At 47.0% G+C, this 19,420-nt stretch overlaps 8 protein-coding genes across 8 annotated transcripts; 3 read left to right on the forward strand and 5 right to left on the reverse strand.

Annotated features, from left to right (window-relative positions):
- Positions 1-1,115: 1,115 nt before the first annotated feature.
- On the reverse strand, positions 1,116-1,496 carry ATNIH1004_008847 (uncharacterized protein; the record flags this gene model as incomplete). Its single annotated transcript, XM_033573450.1, has 1 exon — positions 1,116-1,496. The coding sequence occupies one exon, from the start codon at positions 1,494-1,496 to the stop codon at positions 1,116-1,118; it is 381 nt and encodes a 126-aa protein (XP_033424002.1).
- A 266-nt stretch (positions 1,497-1,762) lies between these two features.
- Positions 1,763-3,364, reverse strand: ATNIH1004_008848 (uncharacterized protein; the record flags this gene model as incomplete). The annotated part of the gene is made up of 2 exons (XM_033573451.1): positions 1,763-2,319; positions 3,211-3,364. The coding sequence occupies 2 exons, from the start codon at positions 3,362-3,364 to the stop codon at positions 1,763-1,765; spliced, it is 711 nt and encodes a 236-aa protein (XP_033424003.1).
- Positions 3,365-3,871: 507 nt separating this feature from the next.
- Positions 3,872-4,271, forward strand: ATNIH1004_008849 (uncharacterized protein; the record flags this gene model as incomplete). The annotated part of the gene is made up of 2 exons (XM_033573452.1): positions 3,872-3,911; positions 4,036-4,271. The coding sequence occupies 2 exons, from the start codon at positions 3,872-3,874 to the stop codon at positions 4,269-4,271; spliced, it is 276 nt and encodes a 91-aa protein (XP_033424004.1).
- Positions 4,272-8,022: 3,751 nt separating this feature from the next.
- Positions 8,023-8,604, reverse strand: ATNIH1004_008850 (uncharacterized protein; the record flags this gene model as incomplete). The annotated part of the gene is made up of 3 exons (XM_033573453.1): positions 8,023-8,152; positions 8,208-8,302; positions 8,371-8,604. The coding sequence occupies 3 exons, from the start codon at positions 8,602-8,604 to the stop codon at positions 8,023-8,025; spliced, it is 459 nt and encodes a 152-aa protein (XP_033424005.1).
- Positions 8,605-8,806: 202 nt separating this feature from the next.
- ATNIH1004_008851 (uncharacterized protein) lies at positions 8,807-9,235 on the forward strand (the record flags this gene model as incomplete). The annotated part of the gene is made up of 1 exon (XM_033573454.1): positions 8,807-9,235. One exon carries the CDS (start codon positions 8,807-8,809, stop codon positions 9,233-9,235), a length of 429 nt encoding a protein of 142 aa, XP_033424006.1.
- Positions 9,236-10,516: 1,281 nt separating this feature from the next.
- On the reverse strand, positions 10,517-13,482 carry ATNIH1004_008852 (glycosyltransferase; the record flags this gene model as incomplete). The annotated part of the gene is made up of 8 exons (XM_033573455.1): positions 10,517-10,734; positions 10,796-10,934; positions 10,987-11,536; positions 11,591-12,361; positions 12,421-12,657; positions 12,711-12,827; positions 12,920-13,292; positions 13,362-13,482. 8 exons carry the CDS (start codon positions 13,480-13,482, stop codon positions 10,517-10,519), a joined length of 2,526 nt encoding a protein of 841 aa, XP_033424007.1.
- A 1,345-nt stretch (positions 13,483-14,827) lies between these two features.
- ATNIH1004_008853 (dynamin family protein) lies at positions 14,828-17,536 on the reverse strand (the record flags this gene model as incomplete). Its single annotated transcript, XM_033573456.1, has 4 exons — positions 14,828-15,009; positions 15,063-15,155; positions 15,213-15,453; positions 15,503-17,536. 4 exons carry the CDS (start codon positions 17,534-17,536, stop codon positions 14,828-14,830), a joined length of 2,550 nt encoding a protein of 849 aa, XP_033424008.1.
- Positions 17,537-18,159: 623 nt separating this feature from the next.
- On the forward strand, positions 18,160-19,040 carry ATNIH1004_008854 (BTB/POZ domain-containing protein; the record flags this gene model as incomplete). Its single annotated transcript, XM_033573457.1, has 3 exons — positions 18,160-18,182; positions 18,235-18,533; positions 18,658-19,040. The coding sequence occupies 3 exons, from the start codon at positions 18,160-18,162 to the stop codon at positions 19,038-19,040; spliced, it is 705 nt and encodes a 234-aa protein (XP_033424009.1).
- Between the last annotated feature and the right edge of the window lie 380 nt (positions 19,041-19,420).

The following is a 19,420-nucleotide window of genomic DNA, read 5'->3' on the forward strand; positions in this document are numbered from 1 at the left end:
GTATCTGACTGCGTGATAGTTGCGGATAGTTTGCATATCTGCAATACTTTAATATTACTCTGCGAGCCGCTCTGATTTTCCTATTACGGATCCCGCCGCTCTTATGACGGCCTTAACGTGAGCGCTCAGCCACCGGAGTGATCCGGGTATGTCACCGACACCTCCAGGACACGCACTAGATGCTCACTGACGGCTCCCAGAGCACTCCAGAGAGGTCAAGCTGGCTCCAGCCCTTTACAGTTAAAGTCTAGAGCGTCAACACAAATCAACACTTTCATACAGAGGTAGTGAAGTGGAGGAATCATTTGTCCATAAGCGGAGGAGGTGTGGTAGAGGTAGAACTCAGTGGACCATCTGACGAGAGCGGTAATCATGGGTAATCATTTACCCCTTTCGTCAGATGGCATTGTTATATTGAAGCCGGATATCTATTTAGCCGCTACCACACCGCCACCTACCCACTATTCTTGCCACATTCACCTAGCTCAATCTGAAAGTAGGATGACCGTTGGGAGGGATTCGGGATCCCGGAAGGGTTCATGTCCCGTCCCATAATCCCGGTCGGAATTAAATTGTGATCCCTTCCCGTGCCAAGCCTTTCGGGAGGGGATTCCTATTATTATATGGGATTCGGGAAGGGATAGAAAGCGTTGTGGGTAGGTGTGCTACGGCTAATCCCATTCCCATATGCCTAAAAATTCTCGTCCTGTTCGTATCGTGTAGTCCCATGGGATGTGAATCCGTTTAGAAGTTAGGAATATGGGGATTTCCCTCCTAAATTTCAATAATCCCATCCCGATTTCCCATGGGAAATTCCCTTCCCAACGGCCAGCAGAGATGAGTGTTGCGAGGGATGTTGGCAGGAGGAAGGATGAGAGTAGGAAAGGACATGGTCGGAATAATAAGGCTTAAAACTGAAAAGAATATAATAGCAAGACTTGTAAAACGGCTTCAGGTGTGGCAGTTTTTGGCCGCCAGCTAACCGTCACAACGTTAAATGGGGTAATTAACGATTCTGATATTCATTATTATTATCAATGATTATTAGTAAGTATACCCCTTCCATTATAAGACTAAATCTGATTTGTCTTACTCTAACAGGCTATATAGACGCTTCATTGAACAATCTTGACGGTTTTGCCTTCCACAGTCATCAGAGCACTACCGCCATGAAGGGAGACACTGGTGCCGATACGCTCGATACGATCATCTGTGTGGCTGTGGTCCCTAGGATCTGCATTTCCGTCTCCTTCCTCCTTATGCTGGATGCTCAAAGTTATCAAGCGGTGAAAGTCTGCGGAGCGCTGGCGGAGACTCGCATACGCATCGACAGCTTGGATCTTTCCATTATACCAGTGCAATTTGATCCCAGCGGTCCTGTATATGTAGCTGATGAGAGTGAGAATACGACCCTTATTTTTTAATAGGCCACAAATAGCGTGCTCAAAGATATGCTCACTAACGTGCGTGTTGATAGCTGACAATGGATTATCCATGAGCACGATATCCGAGCGCGATTACACAGCCCTCGCTAAGTTAACACGCTATTTCTAATCCCCAGAGAGATTCATCCCTCGCTCCCCGATCTCTGTCATGTCACCTGCAGGCAAACTGCGAAAGTCTGCCCAAAGGGCGCACGCATCCACGACCTTATAATACCCATCTGTATCGAACGGTCTCCCAAAGACAATATTATCACGGATAGTGGCATTATGAATCCAGGCATGCTCTGGACAGAAGGCCCCCCAGGCTCCCGGAGTTATTATACTGTTCCTGCGGTGCATCTCCCCGGCCAACGCGCAAGCAGTAAGGTCTTGCCAGCGCCTACGTTGCCCAAGACTTCCAGCAACTCATTACACGGGACCGTGAGGTCTAAGTCATGAAGTTGAAAAACCGACTGTGACGCTAAGGGGGATACAGAGGCCCCGGACTTCTCTTTTGTACCCATACCTTGCTCCCAGGTAAAAATTGCGTTCCGAATTTCCACCGCAGGGAACATATTAAAGTCCCAGGGAGCCTGTTCTTCATGTTCCTCTGCTATTAGAAACTCCTTAATACGTCGGACAGAAGCTAATGCATTAATCACTTGTCCGATGGCTACCGGGAGCCAGTTCAGAGGAGTGCGCAGGGAGTTGAAGAGAGTAAGGAACGAGAAGATGATAGCCGCATCCAACGCGTGGTTCGTAACGGCAAAGGTAATAAATATGAACAGCGTGGCAACAATAGAAAGGGCTATTAAATCTGCCCCAATGGTACTCTGTATAATAAGCAAAATTGGACTGAGCGGATCTCCTGTGCGCGGATCTCCTGTGCGCGGATCTTGTTCAGGCGATCTTAGAAGGCTTTTTTCTACACGAAACACTTGACAAAATGCACCCCTTGGAGGATCTCCTAAGTTAGGCTCACCCGCCGGTCTGCAACGATGTTGATTATATTTCTCCAGCTTGCTAGGAACTTGACCACGCGTGACAAGCTGAACAGGCGGATAACAAGGACTCTAACACCTGGTGGGGCACTAGAGGTCAAGTTAACAATGACAAGGATGACAGCAAGCGATATTGCAATGGGACTGATCCAGACAAGATAAGCAACATTAGAGGCCTGGAAGATGCGTTGTGCGTCGTTAGTTATTAGGCTTATAATACAACTGTCTGTCCAGCCCTCCGATCCTAACCCTGCGGATCTTTGGTCTTCTCCTCCGGTCTTGGCTCTTATAGATAGTCGCAAAGCTTTATCAAAGATAGCGGGGACCAAGACACTGCGCGTCTAGCCGCCCACAACCATTAGTCGGTAGTAAAAGTGAGTGTCACCCAGGCTCTGGAGAATCTGTATCTCCAGGATACCTAGAACGAGCCCGATGCCCTCCATGTATCCTGCTCAAAGGCAATCAGGTAGCGGAGAGTGAAGGGAGTGAAGATCAACAGGATGTCTGATAGCAGACGGCAAATACCACCCATCCAGATCTCGCGCCGAAAGCTGATGTGGATGGCTCTAAGTAGCGGATGCATTTTGTCCTGGGCTACACGTTGAAAGCTCTCTCGGAGTGACTTGAGAGAGACACAACGGCACGGTCTGGGCTCACAAGCCAAATGTCCTCGTACTGCAATGGTCCATGATATCCAGTCTATAACAATCAATCAAGGTTAATTATAAAAAGCCGCAAGTTAAATAAACTCATATGCTTATTTATCTAACAGAACGTTAGCTTACTCCATAACCCAGCGCTGTATTCCTTCACAACCTGACGCTCGTGGGGACAGCCTGGGCGCTGCCCTATCACAGGCGGCTCCAGTGCACTTTCGGGACTGTTTAGTATACTGTTGCGAGCTGCGACCTTTTTGTCGTTGACATTCGATTCCGCCATTGTAGAAGTTCGAACTCCTAGAGCTTGTCAAAAGAATATTTCCGACAGTTCAGGATGAGAATAGGCATGCTGAAAAGGGGGAGGGTTCGAAGAGGAAAACACAGCGCACAACGATGGCAACACTTCTGGCTATGCCACTTGTTCACCGTTTCGCTTGTATCTTGAACGTTAAACAGCAAAAATTACGTATCCTGGCGTGAGAGACAAAGAAACTCCCAGTCTACCCCTTACTGGGTGGGCTTATCATGCCAATGAGTGGCCACAGGTAGCAAGCGACACTCTAGCCGGTCAGGAAGTTGCATCCGGGGCGCAGTAAAACCGTGGGATAATGCAATTCCCAATCGCATACTTTTGTCCGATTGGTCTCTTTAAGGCCAGGATCGTCGGCTGGTGGTTACAAACATGCAGCAGGAGGGATCTAATCTTCTATAAAAAAAAGCGCCACTACGGCACTGGCGGCCGAGGAGTCTGTGCTGTAGTGGTAACAACGTATATTATATTACTCCTATGGCGCATTGGAATCGATGCTGTCTAGCGACAGGTCTGGGTAAGTAGTGGTCTGGCCTGGCTGTGATAACCTCGTGAGAAACTAACCCTCGCAGGCTGATATCAATGCAAGTGGCGCTATTACCAGTCGACTGGCGCTTTTCCACGAGCCTATTTAGATCTAGTCCTGGCGCTTAAGGTCGACGATAAGCAGAATGAGAAGTCCAGCGCGGTAATCGTAGAGGACACGGTGACTTCAGGCCAAACGTTACCCGTCGTGAAACACCTACAAGAACAGTTGACGCTCGACAACCGTCGCACCGACCCAGTCCTCTTGAAACTTGTTCTCCCACACACTTCTGAAGTCGTGGTTAAGTCTGACTTCTGCCGCAGCGAGGCCAGCGAAAGTGACCATCGGTAACCCTTTTACAGGGCGATTTTGCCGGTCCTTCTTACCCGAGCCATATGATACGCTGCTTGATATTTTCAAATTTCCATTTCTTCCTATCAAGTCTTCTTCCTTTCCCCCCAGTTGCATTGGTTAATGCCACCAGAGTGGCCCCTGACAGGTATTCTTGACAATTCAGCACACTAGGGCTTGGTTGCCAGTTGTATGACGTGGTCGCATCTGTCACATCTCCATTAGCCCGAAGTACCGTGCAGCATAACCACGCAATGAGGGGTTTACTTAACGTAGGTATCCCAGCAAACGAGCGGGCCACCTTTGTATTGCATATAAAATGGCATTTCTTGTGGTCTTAATATCTCAACCAATATGCTTAGATATACTGTAAAATTTAGTTCCTACTAAGTAAACATACACTATAGAACATTCTTCTATTTTATTTAAATTCAAACTTCCTTTCTAGCGCGTCAATGCTTTTTAAAATACAGCTGTATTTATTGATCTTTCTCTGTAATATAAAGAACTATAAATATTATAAGTTTCGAGATATGTCATCTGCTTAAGTTGGGTCATACAAGCCTAAAGTATAGATTTTAGGCCCTCCTAATACGTTCTTGTTGAGATATTGAGATCTCAAAAAGTGCCATTTTATGCAATACGGGATGGATGTTCCCCTCTGACCCTCTGTTTCTTTCTGTCCGATATTCTCTTCGACACCTTCTATATCTATCAACCTCGGAACTTTAATCCTTCATAGGCGGATCGACATAACAATTATTTTCTCAAGGCAAGGGTTGGTTGCTTAAGTTCTGTTGTGGGCTTGCTACAGTACGTTCACCCTGCGTTAATATCAGCAGCTGTTAATTAATACTTCAATCATCGAACCTGATAGCCATCATTTACCATGGGTACAGAAACACTGGACTTGCTATGCAAGTGGGATCATCCCTATTATTTATGTGGAGACATTAGGTTTGAATGCGCTCGGACGGCCCAAACCCCTTTTGTTGACATGCATATGCATGTCGGAAGCTTCTTATGCATCCATCCTACACGGGTCGACCAATCAGTCAGCAGCTAAACCTAGTGTTAAGATGATGAATACACTGCTACTTTACTAATACATTAAAATAGATGCCTAAGTTATTAAGTTAGAATGACAAGCCGGGCTTACCGGAATATTTTTAATAGGGTAGAAGGAAATGCACAATGTTGGAGTCTGTTCTAAAGCTGCAAGTGACCAGATATAGAAACTTCTCACATGATGTTTGTAAGTCACCCTGTAAGTTAATACTCAGTCTAAATAGCCTTAGCAACACGTTCCCCGTTATCCTGCTCCTGCCCGATGTCTGAGAGAAATCGTCCTTTCTGAAGAGACATGACTAGAGTCTTTTACATGCTCTCTTCAAATAAGCATAGCACTATAGATAATATAGCCCATAAAACTGTTATACAGGCATATTGTAAGTAAAATATACATTGGTGGAGACAGAAGGACCCTGGTTGACTTAACACCCGCGTGACCTGTTAGATTTGCCTACCTGGATATAATAGGTAGATTGTGTACCCCTCACCGTCTCCTTCAAGCGAAGCACAGCAGATAATATCTTAAAAATACTCCGTAAACTACTACCCAACCCCATGTTATTGGTGGCACTCGGATTCTCTCCTGTGGGCCAATGATGTGGTTTAGTTAACTGGTCACCAGTAGCATTTACATAATCAAACATTAATGGCTACTTAGCTTAATGAAAAGGTATAAAGCTATTCTTGTTTCAGACATTCTTCCCCAGACAAAAGTTTCCCTCTCACAATCCATAGCAGACAGACTGGACGGCAGTGCCTTACTTGTTTAGAAGCTTACACAGTAAGATTTTGATGGCTCCATTCTGCCTTGAATACTTCTAGCATTCTTTAAATTAATCTGACCTTGTGAATCCTAGTTTTCCAAATCCCAATATGCGTGTGTACTTTGGCAACCTGAACTATGACAAATACGCCGACAATGAGCCCGTCACTTTCTGTCTCGACGGAGACGTTAGGGAAGGGAATCGTGCTGTCATGACCTATCAGTTCACTAAAGCCGCAGATGGAGCATCAAAGAAGAAAGAACATTGTTCTGGCCATATTACCAGACTGCAAAACACCAAGAGAGGGGACGAGATTGAGATATTTCGAGACCAGAGTACTTACTACTGGCATGTATAGCTCACCACTTTGGGGACATGTTTAGACTGATGATTAGTTGAATTAGGTTTGAAGGATTGATCGTGGGAACCAACACCCTGCAGCTGACGATGAAGAACAAGGCGGGGGAGGAATGCACCCATCTCGAACTTCAACAAATTTAAGCTCTTCATGCATAAGACGTGCCTTAGTATGGGTTTTTGCCCTGATGTACTTAGGTTTTCCCCATACCATTATTTGCGAATGCAAAGGCGCTTTTTCAAGATAACCCATTTTCCCACTTTGCATAAACTTCTAGAGTTGAATTCGAGGTAGAGAGGTTGGGCTTTCCAAGACCTTGGCAGACCCCGCTGTCATCAAACAGGACAGATATTATAGGCTCCTTAAATAGTGCAGAAGAATAGCAAAGAATACTGAAAACTTACGCGCTTGAAGTTTGAGAGCATGCATGATGTCGAGGGGAGTAACATTTTTTCTATGAACGTATTCAGTATACGTAACAGCACCACGGATTAGTTACTCTCTCAAGAAAAAACTTCAGAACACTCCTTGTTTCTTCGTACACCTCAGCAGATATATCATTGACACCCTCCACGACGGGCGAGGCGACGGATAGCAGGCTTTGTGATACTCTGGATATTGTCCGTAAGATCTTCTGGTGGCGCTTGAACCACTGTGACCAAGCCCCTTCCCACCCTTGCCGCTTGTTCTTAAGGGATATGCCTCGATGTATTTTTGATTAGAAGCGACTTGACGACCAGGCATTTTTAATTCAGAGATTAACAAGAATAGATGGTCGCGATGGCACCTTTTTATGCTACATGTATAAAAGAAGAAAGTCAGTGATCTATTCCGGCAGTATAGAGATAAATTATGCCCCTGCTATTTTAGGAAACTCACGCTATCCATGTGGTGTGTGCCTAATTCATCACCCTTCGGCTAGCACTACGCGTGCTATCTCTACAATGAAATCATCGCGTCAGAAAAGCATGATATAATTTCAAGCAGCCTGAGTAAGGTGTCAAGTAAATTCGAGATATTTATATCGGAGAAGGATTGTAAAATTTAGCTCTGTAGCCCAGCCCAATCCCAAGATCCACGCTGCGCATCAGGCAGATCATCCTTGCTACATACTTCCACTTCTTTGAAAATGGAAACGCCCCAAAATAACGGGCTGCTGTGTCTTTCCTGATGGCTTTGCCTGACGCATCTCTTGGTATCCACCCCCCAACCCGCAAAATGTGTAACGCTGTAGGCAACTTGTACGCGGCAAGCTTGGCGTATAAGTCTGCTCTGAGGGATCGTAGGTTTACTTTGTAAGGCGAGTCTATCGCTTCTTCGGGTTTGGGACGGAGAACCACTCCTACTTGATTACCAGCTTCAGCACCTTGGAGGGAGAGCACCAAAGCTTCCGAAACATAAGGAAGGGCCATGATATGTGACTCAAGTTCCAGAACTGGGACTCTGTATTTACAATACTGTATGACAGTTGACAAGTATCTTTCAGCCCGAGACCTGGGGTTGGGAGGGGGGAAAGGGGGAGGAGATAGAGGAGATACTCATCCCAGAAAGGGGTTCATTACTCACAGTTTGTGTTGATTCTGCCATCAATTACATATTCCGCACCTACTCGACGTACATAGCCGCCTGTCTTATAATACCTCTCGATGTCAAACATGTTTGCCGTCGCAGCTGGGTCGCCTAGGTAACTGGTATTGTCAGTAGACGACCGTAATACATCATGGCAAAAGAAGTGAAGCCTACTGAGAAAATATAAGGAGGCACTTGACAAGCAGCTCCCCATGATTACCTTCCGAGAGTTTCACCGTAACACCAGGTTCCGGCTCCCCAGTCGAACGCTGAGGGACGTCGATTGTTAGCCATCTTGCAGGGAACAAAAAAAAAAGGCACGACTCTCGGGACCTACATCGATACCAGTGTCTGTGTCTCCATTCAGGCTAAGTCCCATGCCTCCCAACTCTGTAGTTGAGAATGTAATTGACAATGGCCGTCCCAGGATCTCTCGCCAGAAGTCTAAAAGAGGTCGAGGTGCAAGTGTACCTGAAATCCGTGCTACTCGAAGGTGCCGTGCACCTGTAATGTATTGTTTAAGTTCCTCTGGAGGCAGGTAATTCAGATGTTCATAAAAATAATTTTGCATTCGCATCCACAGCTGGAACTGACCAGAGTCCCTCGGCCTCCCGGTTTCAGAGCTTCTCCCAGGTTGACCGGCCTAATTTTAGTCTCGCGCTCGATATATTTAACCTTGCCGCGGCCGTGTTCGCAGACCCAACCACCGAGACTGGGCTGGCTGGGGATTGCCCCAAGACAGCTGCAGCCAATGTGCAAATCATGCTGATCGCATGGAACGGGACTTGGTACTGTCCAAGCTCTTCATTGTGCAGATGGCAGATGCGGAACCACTGGTCACGCCCCTGCGGCCCGGGCATCCGTTGTATGTCGCAGGACAGCCACCGAGGATGAGCTGGTCTCGCAATGCCCGGCACTTCCTGTGTGAAGGTTATCGCGGAGGATATCTACCCGTTGTTGAAATTTTACGGGCTCTGCTCGATTTGGGCTGGGAGGGATGGTTATCGTACGAAATATTCTCTCGGACACTGGCCAACCCAGAGCCTGAGACGCTAGTCCATCATGCCTCAAGTGCATCCCTCTCCTGGTCGAAATTATTGACCAGACTGGAGTTGGAGAACTGCTCCACGCAAGAGGACAAAGGTCACGCATTTTGGGAGCGCCCTTACCCCGTAACGCCGGTGCCGTTGTCGTCCTTGTAGCGTGCCATCTTATCTCTCTTCTGCTGTTAAACATGAATCTAAGGGGGCATGTTCATCAGACGTGTCTGACCCTCGTCGCTCAGCTACTTAGTTTGGCCCTGGCGACATGCGCTATGATGATCACCTCTTGGCTCACTCGGGTCATTAGCGGAAGGACAGATCCACTGAGGATGGCTCCTTTAAGGTTCGCTGAGGGTAGTTGGCCTCCTTTATTGTGTGGCCAATCAGTGGTCAAAATGTACCAGTTGTGGTTGCATTCCTTGTCAGTCCTTAGTGAGGAACTGGGGACGTTACTGATCTAAATTAGCCTACCAATGGTTAAAGGACCCTTTAACTTTCAAAATGTGGGGTATGATATTCAAGCTATCTTATTAGTAAATCTTAGCAAGGCACATGTTCTATACGAGCCTCAACCCGCTACATTAGTCCCACCATTGTATTTAGTATGGACTGCCCATTCCTCCTTATAGACCTTTTTTTAGATGAGATTATCCTGGTAGGCCGTGCGTCTTTCTCCATGTATTTAAATCCCTGTATCCTCCATAAGCTCCGCCCTATTCCAAGTCATGTATCCCTGCCATTTGGCCAAAAATACATGTCGGAAACTTTCCCCGCGAGGCCGTATTCTCTCATCAAGGATTTCTTCAACCATATATACTCCGCACCGGCAAGTAACGCAGATCATAATGTTTTCGTAACAATAGTCAATCATCTCCATTAGCTAATCTAGAGACTCGTTGACCAGGAAGCGTGCATTTGTTGCTGTCCGAATGATGTTCTGAGAGGCCATGACTGACCACCAAACTGTATATCAGATTGTAGTGTCAACTGCTGGTGAGCTGATGAGCATTCCTGAATGGTTGCCCCATTTTGAACTCTGGGCCGACAGCTGACCTCAGTTGTTCTTTTGGTCCATTATTGCCACGTGCGCTGCCATCACAATTGATTGATGGAGAAGAAGAAAGAAACTCAGCTCGTTGAGATACTGTGGTTCCCGGTGTTTCCACCGATAACATCTACTTCCTAGTTTGGCCAAGGTTGGCCTGTAGCTGATCTGTAGCTCCCTACGCATCACTTTCCGTGGATTCCACAGCAGTTATGGTATAAGAATTTAAAGCAATAGATTCTTAGATATTTTTATGCATCACAACTGGAATTGCCGTATCCCCAGTTACTCCTTGTGAGTCATCCGTTGCAAGGGCATATTGTTCCGTTCCTGATCCACCATCGCCTTGTATGGCAAGAATTGAGCGAGGAAATTGCCTGAGAGACACTGTTCGATCACCTCGGCTGCTTTTCGTGCTTTATACCAACTCCTTTCTCGTAAGCCCTCCATTTCTCCAGCACAGAGTCCCTCTCTTCCTGGGAAGCAGACTCCGACTCAGCAAGTCCCTGTCGAATCCGTGAGTGTACAATATAATTTTTTCGCTTCGCGCCATAGGAGCGTTCAATGCCTCGATGAATCCCGTTCAACGGGTAGCCAAGCAGTCCCCACATTCCTAAATTTTAAGCGACGGTCAGTGAATTATATCAACCGAGAAAAAAAGTAGGCACGCCTACCAGCTTGAGGTTTGAGAATTATACCCCCTACACCCTTACCTATCCCTTTGGCCATTCCCCCAAACCCCTCGTCCCTCCACCCCTGCATAGGCTGAGTCACGATACCGATGATACCGTCGTAGAAGCTATAGCCAAATTCCTGGGTTCATGAGCACTACCCCCATATTCAAAGACAATAAAAAATCACTAACCTTCCCTGCGGCGACAAATCCAGACCTTACACCATCCACCTCCGGCGTCTCCCTCACCGTCCGATCATGATACCACCTAGGCCCATGGTGAAAGGTTTGAGACAACAGAACCGTAACACCCATAGGTACTTCAATCACCCAGTTCGCAACCCGTCGGCCCGTGTAAGCCGTGTTAGTGGCTATACTCTGCAACGGGCTCCTCCTGATATTCATGGAAGGTGCATCAACCTGGGATTGTGTTGTAAACGCAGACGAAAGGCTGAGTATTGACTTTGTGTCGTCGTTGTTCTGCGTACCTTCTCCCTGTGAAGATATTCTGGGTGATGCCGAGTCCATAACAGTGACGGCCGGTGTGCGTATGGCTGCTGAGCGATCTTCACAGGAATAAAGGTTATAATTTTCAGCGAAGCGGTCTGAGGCGGGCTGGGCGATGTTTTGCACCACGTTCACGGGGAAGTCGACAAGACCGGTGATGAAATTGCTCATGGCTCCTGTGAAGGTATCGGTGGCCGCGCAACCGTGTTCAAGGGTGTAGCGTTTTGTGCGGTATCTGTTTCTTTTTTTAGTAGATGTGTGGGTTTAGCGTTGGGATGGTGGTATGTACAGCTTTACGTCCTTTGGGTCGAGCTTGTTCCCCTGGACCAGAACTGTAGCCGCAAATGTACTTAAGATTATCTTTGTTCGTCGGACACGCCAGACAGCCGGACGGTCAGGACACAATGAGCACTGAATAAGGCGGAGATCCTGCTGGAGGTGGCGGTGGAAACTCTCTAGGCCGGTGCGCGCACCATCCTCTGCTCGGATGTTCTCACTTAGCCTCTGTGCCTTTTCGACCGCAGAAGGCTTTAAACAGAAATGTATGGCATCAGCCAGAAGTTCTGCAGTTAGCTTCTTGATAGGGATTGGCGAGGGCCCTGCGCCGTTAAGCGCCACCAAAGTGCCCCAGAACGGCTGGTCACCAAAGAATGGGACAATGGTAGTTGGTCGTCCGAAAGCAAGACCTGTTGCAGTTGTTCCGGCTCCACCATGGTGAATCACACAGGATACTCGCTGGAATAACCAGTCATGGGGCACACTTCCAAGAAAATACACGTCAGATCGGTTGATCTGGTCGGCCCCGAATCCTCCCCAGCCTTTGGAGATGAGAGCTCGTTGGCCAGTCATTCCGACTGCGTCTAAGATTGTCTGTGTAAGAGCATCTGGATCATCTACCACAATTGAGCCGAATCCAATGTATATTGGTGGAGGCCCGGCTTCGAGAAACTCGACTAGATCTGGGGGAGGCGTGTAACCTTTATTCGCCGAGAGGAAGTTAAAGCCGGCTATGTTAATGTGGTCGTGCCAGTCATCTGGCTTGTGGAGAAAGGATGGTGACCTTTTAAACACACTCGGTCAACAGACATATTTATGTGCTGACGGGGTTAAAGTACATACCAGAGATATGTAAAAGGAATATGTAGCCGGTGGATTAGACTCGGCGCACGCATAACATCTAGTTGCTCCAGGCCCAGCTCAAAGCGGCGGAAATCATTAATCAGATCGCCTACACCTTGCCAAATTACCATTTCTGTTATAGCGTAGGAGGCAAAATTAGCGACAGAGGGCTTTACATTGCGAGGGTGAATATTGGCCAATGGATGCGGGAAGGCTTGAGTAGGAGACCATGGCATTCTATTTCTCTCCGTAAGCATGGACTATAGAGGCCAGGGATACGCAACACTGACGTGAACATTAAATGAAGTGGAATGCCCATCTTCTCCGCGCAGTGAACATGTGCAAAACTTGGTGGATTCGCGATAATAGCGTCTGCCACAAATGCCGGCGCGGTCACAGGCTCATCACTGGTCAAATCAATACCCTCTCCAGCCTCGATACAAGAACGCCAGCATCCCCCGATGATGGTCCGGATCTCTTGCGACGTTTCCCAACCGACCCACCTATGAGGGTTTGCATCTTCGGGATCAGATTGGGGTTCTTAACCATAAACGACATTAGTTCAAACGGGTCGCCGCCGATATTGAAGAATTCCAACCCATTTTCCTTGACGAAGTCCCTAAATACTAGATGTGTCGCCAATCTTACACGGTGGCCATGTTTTTGCAATGCATTACCTAGCGCGATGAACGGTTGGACGTCACCACGCGATCCCACGACATGGATAACCACATTAAGCTTGATAGGGAAATGAGTTACATCTGCTTTCGCGGCTTCTGAAGGGCGACGAGTTGGCTGACGCCTGAGAGCATGCACCAGGTCGGCTACCTGCGGGTCGTCGTCTTTGAGTTCGATCTCTAGGCGTCCATCGTCTACGGTAATATCAGGCGTTAGGATAATCGTTAGGCTAATTCCTCTGGCCAATGGGGTGGATATCATACCGGTGATATGTGCTTGTGATTCTAGGCCATCAGTAGCGGATGCCCGGCGCTGTGGCCGATCTCCTACCTGTGGAGGGAGGGACACTGGAGTATTAGGCGCAGGTGCTACACCGGATGCCATGTTAGAAACGGGTATTTCAAAGAAAAATACACGTTGAATATTGTAGGGAGGCTATTGGGGGACTGTTATAGGTTCCGACTGTTAGGGTTTATACATGACGTCAGAGATTCTTTAAGTAGATGCTTCTAACAATTCAATTGGGATTTAGCTAACCATGCGAGAACTGAGTAGGTAATTAGGGATAGCCGTCATTCCGAAGACAGAATAGTGTGTAATCTAATTATCTTGGGCCATGGTTTACTGTTCGTCTGGACTAAAATGGACCTTTGAAATGGCGACCATTATCCCCACGAGACTACGCTAAGCTCAAGCATTCCAAGAACCAGCGATTCGGATAGTTCAGTTATCCGTGGTTCCGCCAATTGAAGGTGAAATAAGGTTTTCCCAACCAAGAACTATGTATGAACATCCATGGCTAGGCACACTTCTTCAAGGCCTCACAAAACTCTAGCCCTGTTACGTATGCGATAATAACAACATTCCGACCTATCTGCGTAATATAACAAACAGAATGACCAAGTTTAGCAGCCCCTCTCCGAAATCGATATTCTCTTCAAAACATACCTATAACCAAGTCCACAGAAAACACATGCGATAAGTGCGATCAACCCAGACGGTGTATCCAACCTGGAAAACAGTAAGACTGTCGTCCATTGTGATACAATCGTCTCCGGGGGCTGTGTTATTAAGGATGCCCAAGAAGGGGATTCCTTGAGGTCGAAGTTCTGCGGAGTCCTATGTTGTAAGATGCAAGCCGCAGGGCTCATTAACACCGGCCCCCTTCAGTTTAGTGCATCGTCTATGGGATGTGTAAATTTCCCACTTCCTGTCCATGTGAGCCAGTTCCCCATGCCCTGGCGAATCTTCATAATACGGTGATTTTCAGCTGTGCCATGGCGCACGCCGTGAGGGTTTGTGTCGGCACTGGAGTTGTTCGTATATTACATACGACCATCGCGACTATTTCACACCTTCTGCGGGGTCATGTGTAAGTAGCCAGCATAAAGCTTGAACCCAGTATTTATTTATCGTAAATCTTGTGTTTGGTCATGTCGACAAGGGCTTGTAGTCTTTGCTGCTGTGGGTTGGTTAGTGCTTCAAGTGCACTGCGGGTGTCGATGAAGACGATGTAGATCCTGGACGGCGGCATCAAAACCCTGGAAAGCATAGTTTTACGTAGTCTACCGCTTCTTAGATAGCGCAAAGGTGAGTGAAATAGACAAGAAGTTTGTTCATGGAATCAGATATCGAAACACTGTTTGTTTGAAATCATACTGTCTACCAAAACAGGCAAAGAATGAGAAACGATGAGTGTGAATGCACGGCACACCTTTCGCCTCGGAACTTAAAACATAGCAGTTTCTGCTCCTCGCTGGCCCTCCCTTAAATGATTCAATTTCTTGACCTTGTCTTTTCTCAACAACTGTGATCTTTTCTGCAGTACGTGCTTTACAATTGACTCATAACTTCCATCCTTGGCTTCCCCGCCACTCGATGCTCCAAGTGTCGGGTTTCGAATGCTCTTTGCTATTTCGATATTAAACATCCAGTACGTTATCAGAGCTGTCAATTTGACTCACCTTCATCTTCTGGCTTATCATTTCCGTGGCTCGGCAGCACAGAATCTCCATTGACAATACCGCCCAGCGGCCCTTGAAGTTGGTATTCGCGTCCTTGATAAGAAAAGTTAATAGACAAGCGAGGGGGATCATGGCTTCAAAAATGCTTACCCGCAGAACGGTGGCGAAAATAATGTTTACAGGTTCTGAGGCCTTTGTCCAAGGTTTTCATCTTTCTTGCAAGCTGCTGCCGCAAAGCTTGGGATTCAGAAGACGGAGCCGCAATTTTAGATATCAGTTCAGAGTCCATCTGTGCGACATCAATAGGGGAAAAAATTGAGCATAAATCTGCTACTAGGATGCGTTCAATGACTTGAACACAAACGTTGTCAACAAAGGTACTGAGTGCCACCTGTGCTCAATGTTAGCTTTGTTAATATAATTGATAAGGCAAAGCCAACTTTGTAATATGCCTGCATACTGTCTAAGAGCTCCGAGCATGCGAAAGAGTCCATATCGGCTTTTGATTGCTGTGAAAGCGCCCGACTGAGTTTAGCGACGTTGATATAGAATCTATGTTTTCTTGGACGACCACCCAAATGCTGTTGGATCCTTTGCTGAAACTCTCTCATCTGGCGCTGTTCTCGAATATGTTGCAGCGTCTCCGTGTAATACTGATTATAAGTAATAGGATTTCTAGAACGGTCAATCAGGAGATGATCGAGTACTTTATTGGCATCTTCAAAGCGCTGATAGATGATCGGATCAACCCATAATGCCAGCAACTCTTCCGTTGCTTCCTCATCTCCGATGTCGTTTAAAAGCAATTCGATAAATTTCTTACATGCTTCCCATGCCTTCTTGACATGATTGCGCGCAATGATCTCCCAGTTTATGGACTGGTATCGAAATAGCTCTCCCACAAGAATAGGATCGAACAATCCGGGCAATTCCCGGCCACGACTTCTTACCAATAGCTGACGTACCCATTCGATTGCCTCCTCACGTGTCATTGTGATATGTTGTATGTTTTGTATTAGCTCTATGTCGTTGTCACCCGTTGACTCTTGGACATCTTCATCGTAGTGGCCGACGTAACCTTCTTCGTACTCTTTGTCTTCGAATCCTTCATTTTCGGAGTCTTCATCTGTGGAGTCGTCATCTGCGGACTCGTCATCTGCGGAGTCGTCATCCGCGGAGTCGTCATCTGAGGAGTCTTCATCTGAGGAGCCTTCATCATCGTTCTTAATGAATAAATAATAGCCTCTGTTTTGCATACGTTTGGCAAATTCGAGGTTTGAGTTCTGTATTGCAGCTCGTAGCCTTTTAGAATACCCACCATTTGAAGATGGATCAGCGAAAAAGGCGTGCTCATATTTGCCGTCAATGGCTGCTCTACAGAGTGTCTGAAATGATTGACTCAGCCTCAGCAAGAATCGACGTTGATCGTCAATTGTGTCACGGCTATCTCCCAGTTTGTCAAGCTTCGTTTTGCAGCCCACAATACTAGATTGGAGATCGTCGGTAAGCTTCGGTAAGTATCTTTTAATTCGTCCTAAGAGGATTTTGCATAAACGCTTACGAAGCGAGGTAATACCAACGATGCCGTGGGGCATCTGCTTCCAAGCGCTTGTAGCAAAAAATTGCTCTTCGGAGATGCCTCGCTCCACCGTTGTATAATGGCTTTCATCATAGTCTCTGTTCTTAACTATATGCCAGCCAAGTCGAAAAGTGATCTTGTTGTTACTCGCCAGGTCAATAAAATCAGCCTCTGTTCCCGAGCCAGGGCGAAGCTCATCGGGTTTTGTGATAAGGCCCAGCGTTCGCAGCCCATCCGGATCCACCTCTCGCGCCCTTGAAAGAACTATCTGATTTGCATAATCGTTCTTGGCCGAAACTACGGCTAAAATAATGGACCTCGGGTTCTCCATATATGCCCCAACCATGTCTGAAACAAGCTTGACCACAGTGGAGGGTTGTTCATTACTACCGGAATGGATAAAGCCCGGCAAATCGACAACTGTCAATGTGGGCTGATTTGGCCCTGATATTTCGACTCGAAGAATGCTGCTGGAGAAGGCTTTCCCGGTTGTAGAGACGCCCATTTCCGCCTTTGCCCTTTCAACAAGGTCTGTGAACCCATCCAGCCTTTGCAGATTCGCCTTGAAAGCCCGCAACCTGGTAGACCCAGCCTTGGATACATCTGACCCCGGCACTATAGAAACTGAAATTTCAATAGCGGGACTCTTTCGCAAGGCAACTTCGGTTGGAAAACGCGTACAGAGTGTATCGCTGCGGGGGAACGGCACGCCAGACAGCGCTTCGAGCACCGATGATTTCCCGCTTGACTGATCACCACAGACTACAATTTGGGGAAGATCAACAAATTCCCCGACTCCCTGCACGCGGAGACTGTCGATTTTGTCAAGGAGGATCTGTTGTTCTGCTGTTCCGAGCTCCGTCAGGCCTGCCGTATCAAACGAGGAGGAATCCATGGCCTAACTTTGTTTTGGTGGCTGTACTAGACTGTCAAGGTGAGGGAAAAGGTAAAATGGAAACCACTGTGTTGAATGTTAAGAATCGCCAACAGAGTGCTTTTTAAGGCCTACAGTGGTAGCTGTATACGTCAGTCTACTATAGCGAGTAGCGCTGCCATATCCAATCAACTAGCGCGAGATGGCGCCCAGGCTGCAGCTGCGGCACATTGCAAGCCTACATAAACGCACAAATAATTCCTAACAAATGGAACCGGGTTGAAAAACAATAACTGAAACGGTTAGAATGATCTCTGCCACCTGAGCGAGGGATTCACCGCGAGACTGCCCACATCCTGACTCAACTTTAGCGCCTGCGTATTTCCCCCGTCAGCAAGGCTCCATCCCTTTCGTCCCTCCCACTCCAACATAGGCTCTGACGCAGTCTAAAGGTAGGTGGCTCTGCAGCAGCTATATTAGACTGTATGGTCTAAAAAAAGCGCATCAAACTCATTGTTACTCTTTTAGGAGAGGGGAAAATACACTAGACAATTTTCTTCTGTATGAGACCAATTATAATTAGGATCTTCAAATCTTTTTGATCCCTCTAGAGTCTCATCAGGTATTCCAATGAGTAGCTTGAAATGGCTAGGCCTCTCAGACAAGAGTATGCCCGCTATTCAGCTGCTTTTGGTTTTCATCACTAACCAACAAATTAGTACTCTAAGCGGCGGAATAGCACAAATCAAAGTGGGGATCGATCAAACTCCATCTGATGTCCACATAGAGTTGTTATGCGATTGCTCGCAATATTTCAATGCTCTATACAAGGACCTAGCCTTGAAAAACACAGTCGATAATCCCATTTGCTTTCCGGATGATGATCCTGATGTGTTCACCGAACTTATCAGTTGGATGTATCGTGGCAAAATTTCCGCTGACTTGCCTCCTGGTGACACTCTGCTCTTCTTATTCCGACTCTGGATTCTTGCTGAGAAACTAGATATGCGAGAACTATGTAAGCAGGCAATGCTGCTCTGCAAGAATAGGCTATAAAAATCCTGGGGCATTTTTTGGCAATGAAAAGGTTGATTACGTCTACGCTAATACCGTGCCCATGTCTCCACTGCGTCTGTTAGTAGTCGATACGTGGGTGCGAACTGGGAGCAAGGCACGCTTCCTGGCCCATCAGGAAAAATTTCCGCGTCCGTTTCTCGAGGAACTCTGCTGCGCCTTGATTGAGTGGAAAGAGAGTCCACACAATCACACCCATTCGGTAGAACGCTACTTTGTGGATTGCTCTCCAGTGAGAGACCCATCGAGGCACTTCTTTCGCGCGCGCGAGAGGGAAGATACCGTTCAACTTGCAACTCCAGCCCAGATGAGAAACAGAAGAGTGAAGACCCCTTCTTCCCGCCGGGGAAAAACCTCTGTCAATTCCGATATCATGACGCCAATCTCTACTGCAGCAGATAATGGCCCGAAGGGCGACATCAATCATGACATAAAGCACTTGCAAATTTAAGGATCTGGCACGAAGAATTTAGATACTGTGTGTACTTAGTGATTTTCGTGCTTGGTGATTGTGCGAAAAATACATTGAACTCTTACTGAATAGATGATGAAACTAGGAGGTAGTAGAAATAGAAATATCAGAAGTTTAACCACAGAGTCCTTTCAGAATTAAAAGAGAATTAGGGATGAATAGCCACCCCTCCCCGCGTAAGGATAATGTTAGAGAGTATTCGAAATCACTGCAGCGAAGAGATGCGCGGCGTGACCAAGGGCAGTTTGCAGACACCCTACACGTTATTGGATGGTTATTCTGAAGATGAGTTTGAGTCAGTTTGCCGCGCCCTCTGGACCCTGGGGACGTCTTCACCTGAATGTTATTTCTATACACTA

The sequence above is a fragment of the Aspergillus tanneri genome (assembly GCF_003426965.1).
Source record: "Aspergillus tanneri strain NIH1004 chromosome Unknown AapTan_6_pilon_pilon_pilon, whole genome shotgun sequence".
NCBI classification, from domain to species: domain Eukaryota; kingdom Fungi; phylum Ascomycota; class Eurotiomycetes; order Eurotiales; family Aspergillaceae; genus Aspergillus; species Aspergillus tanneri.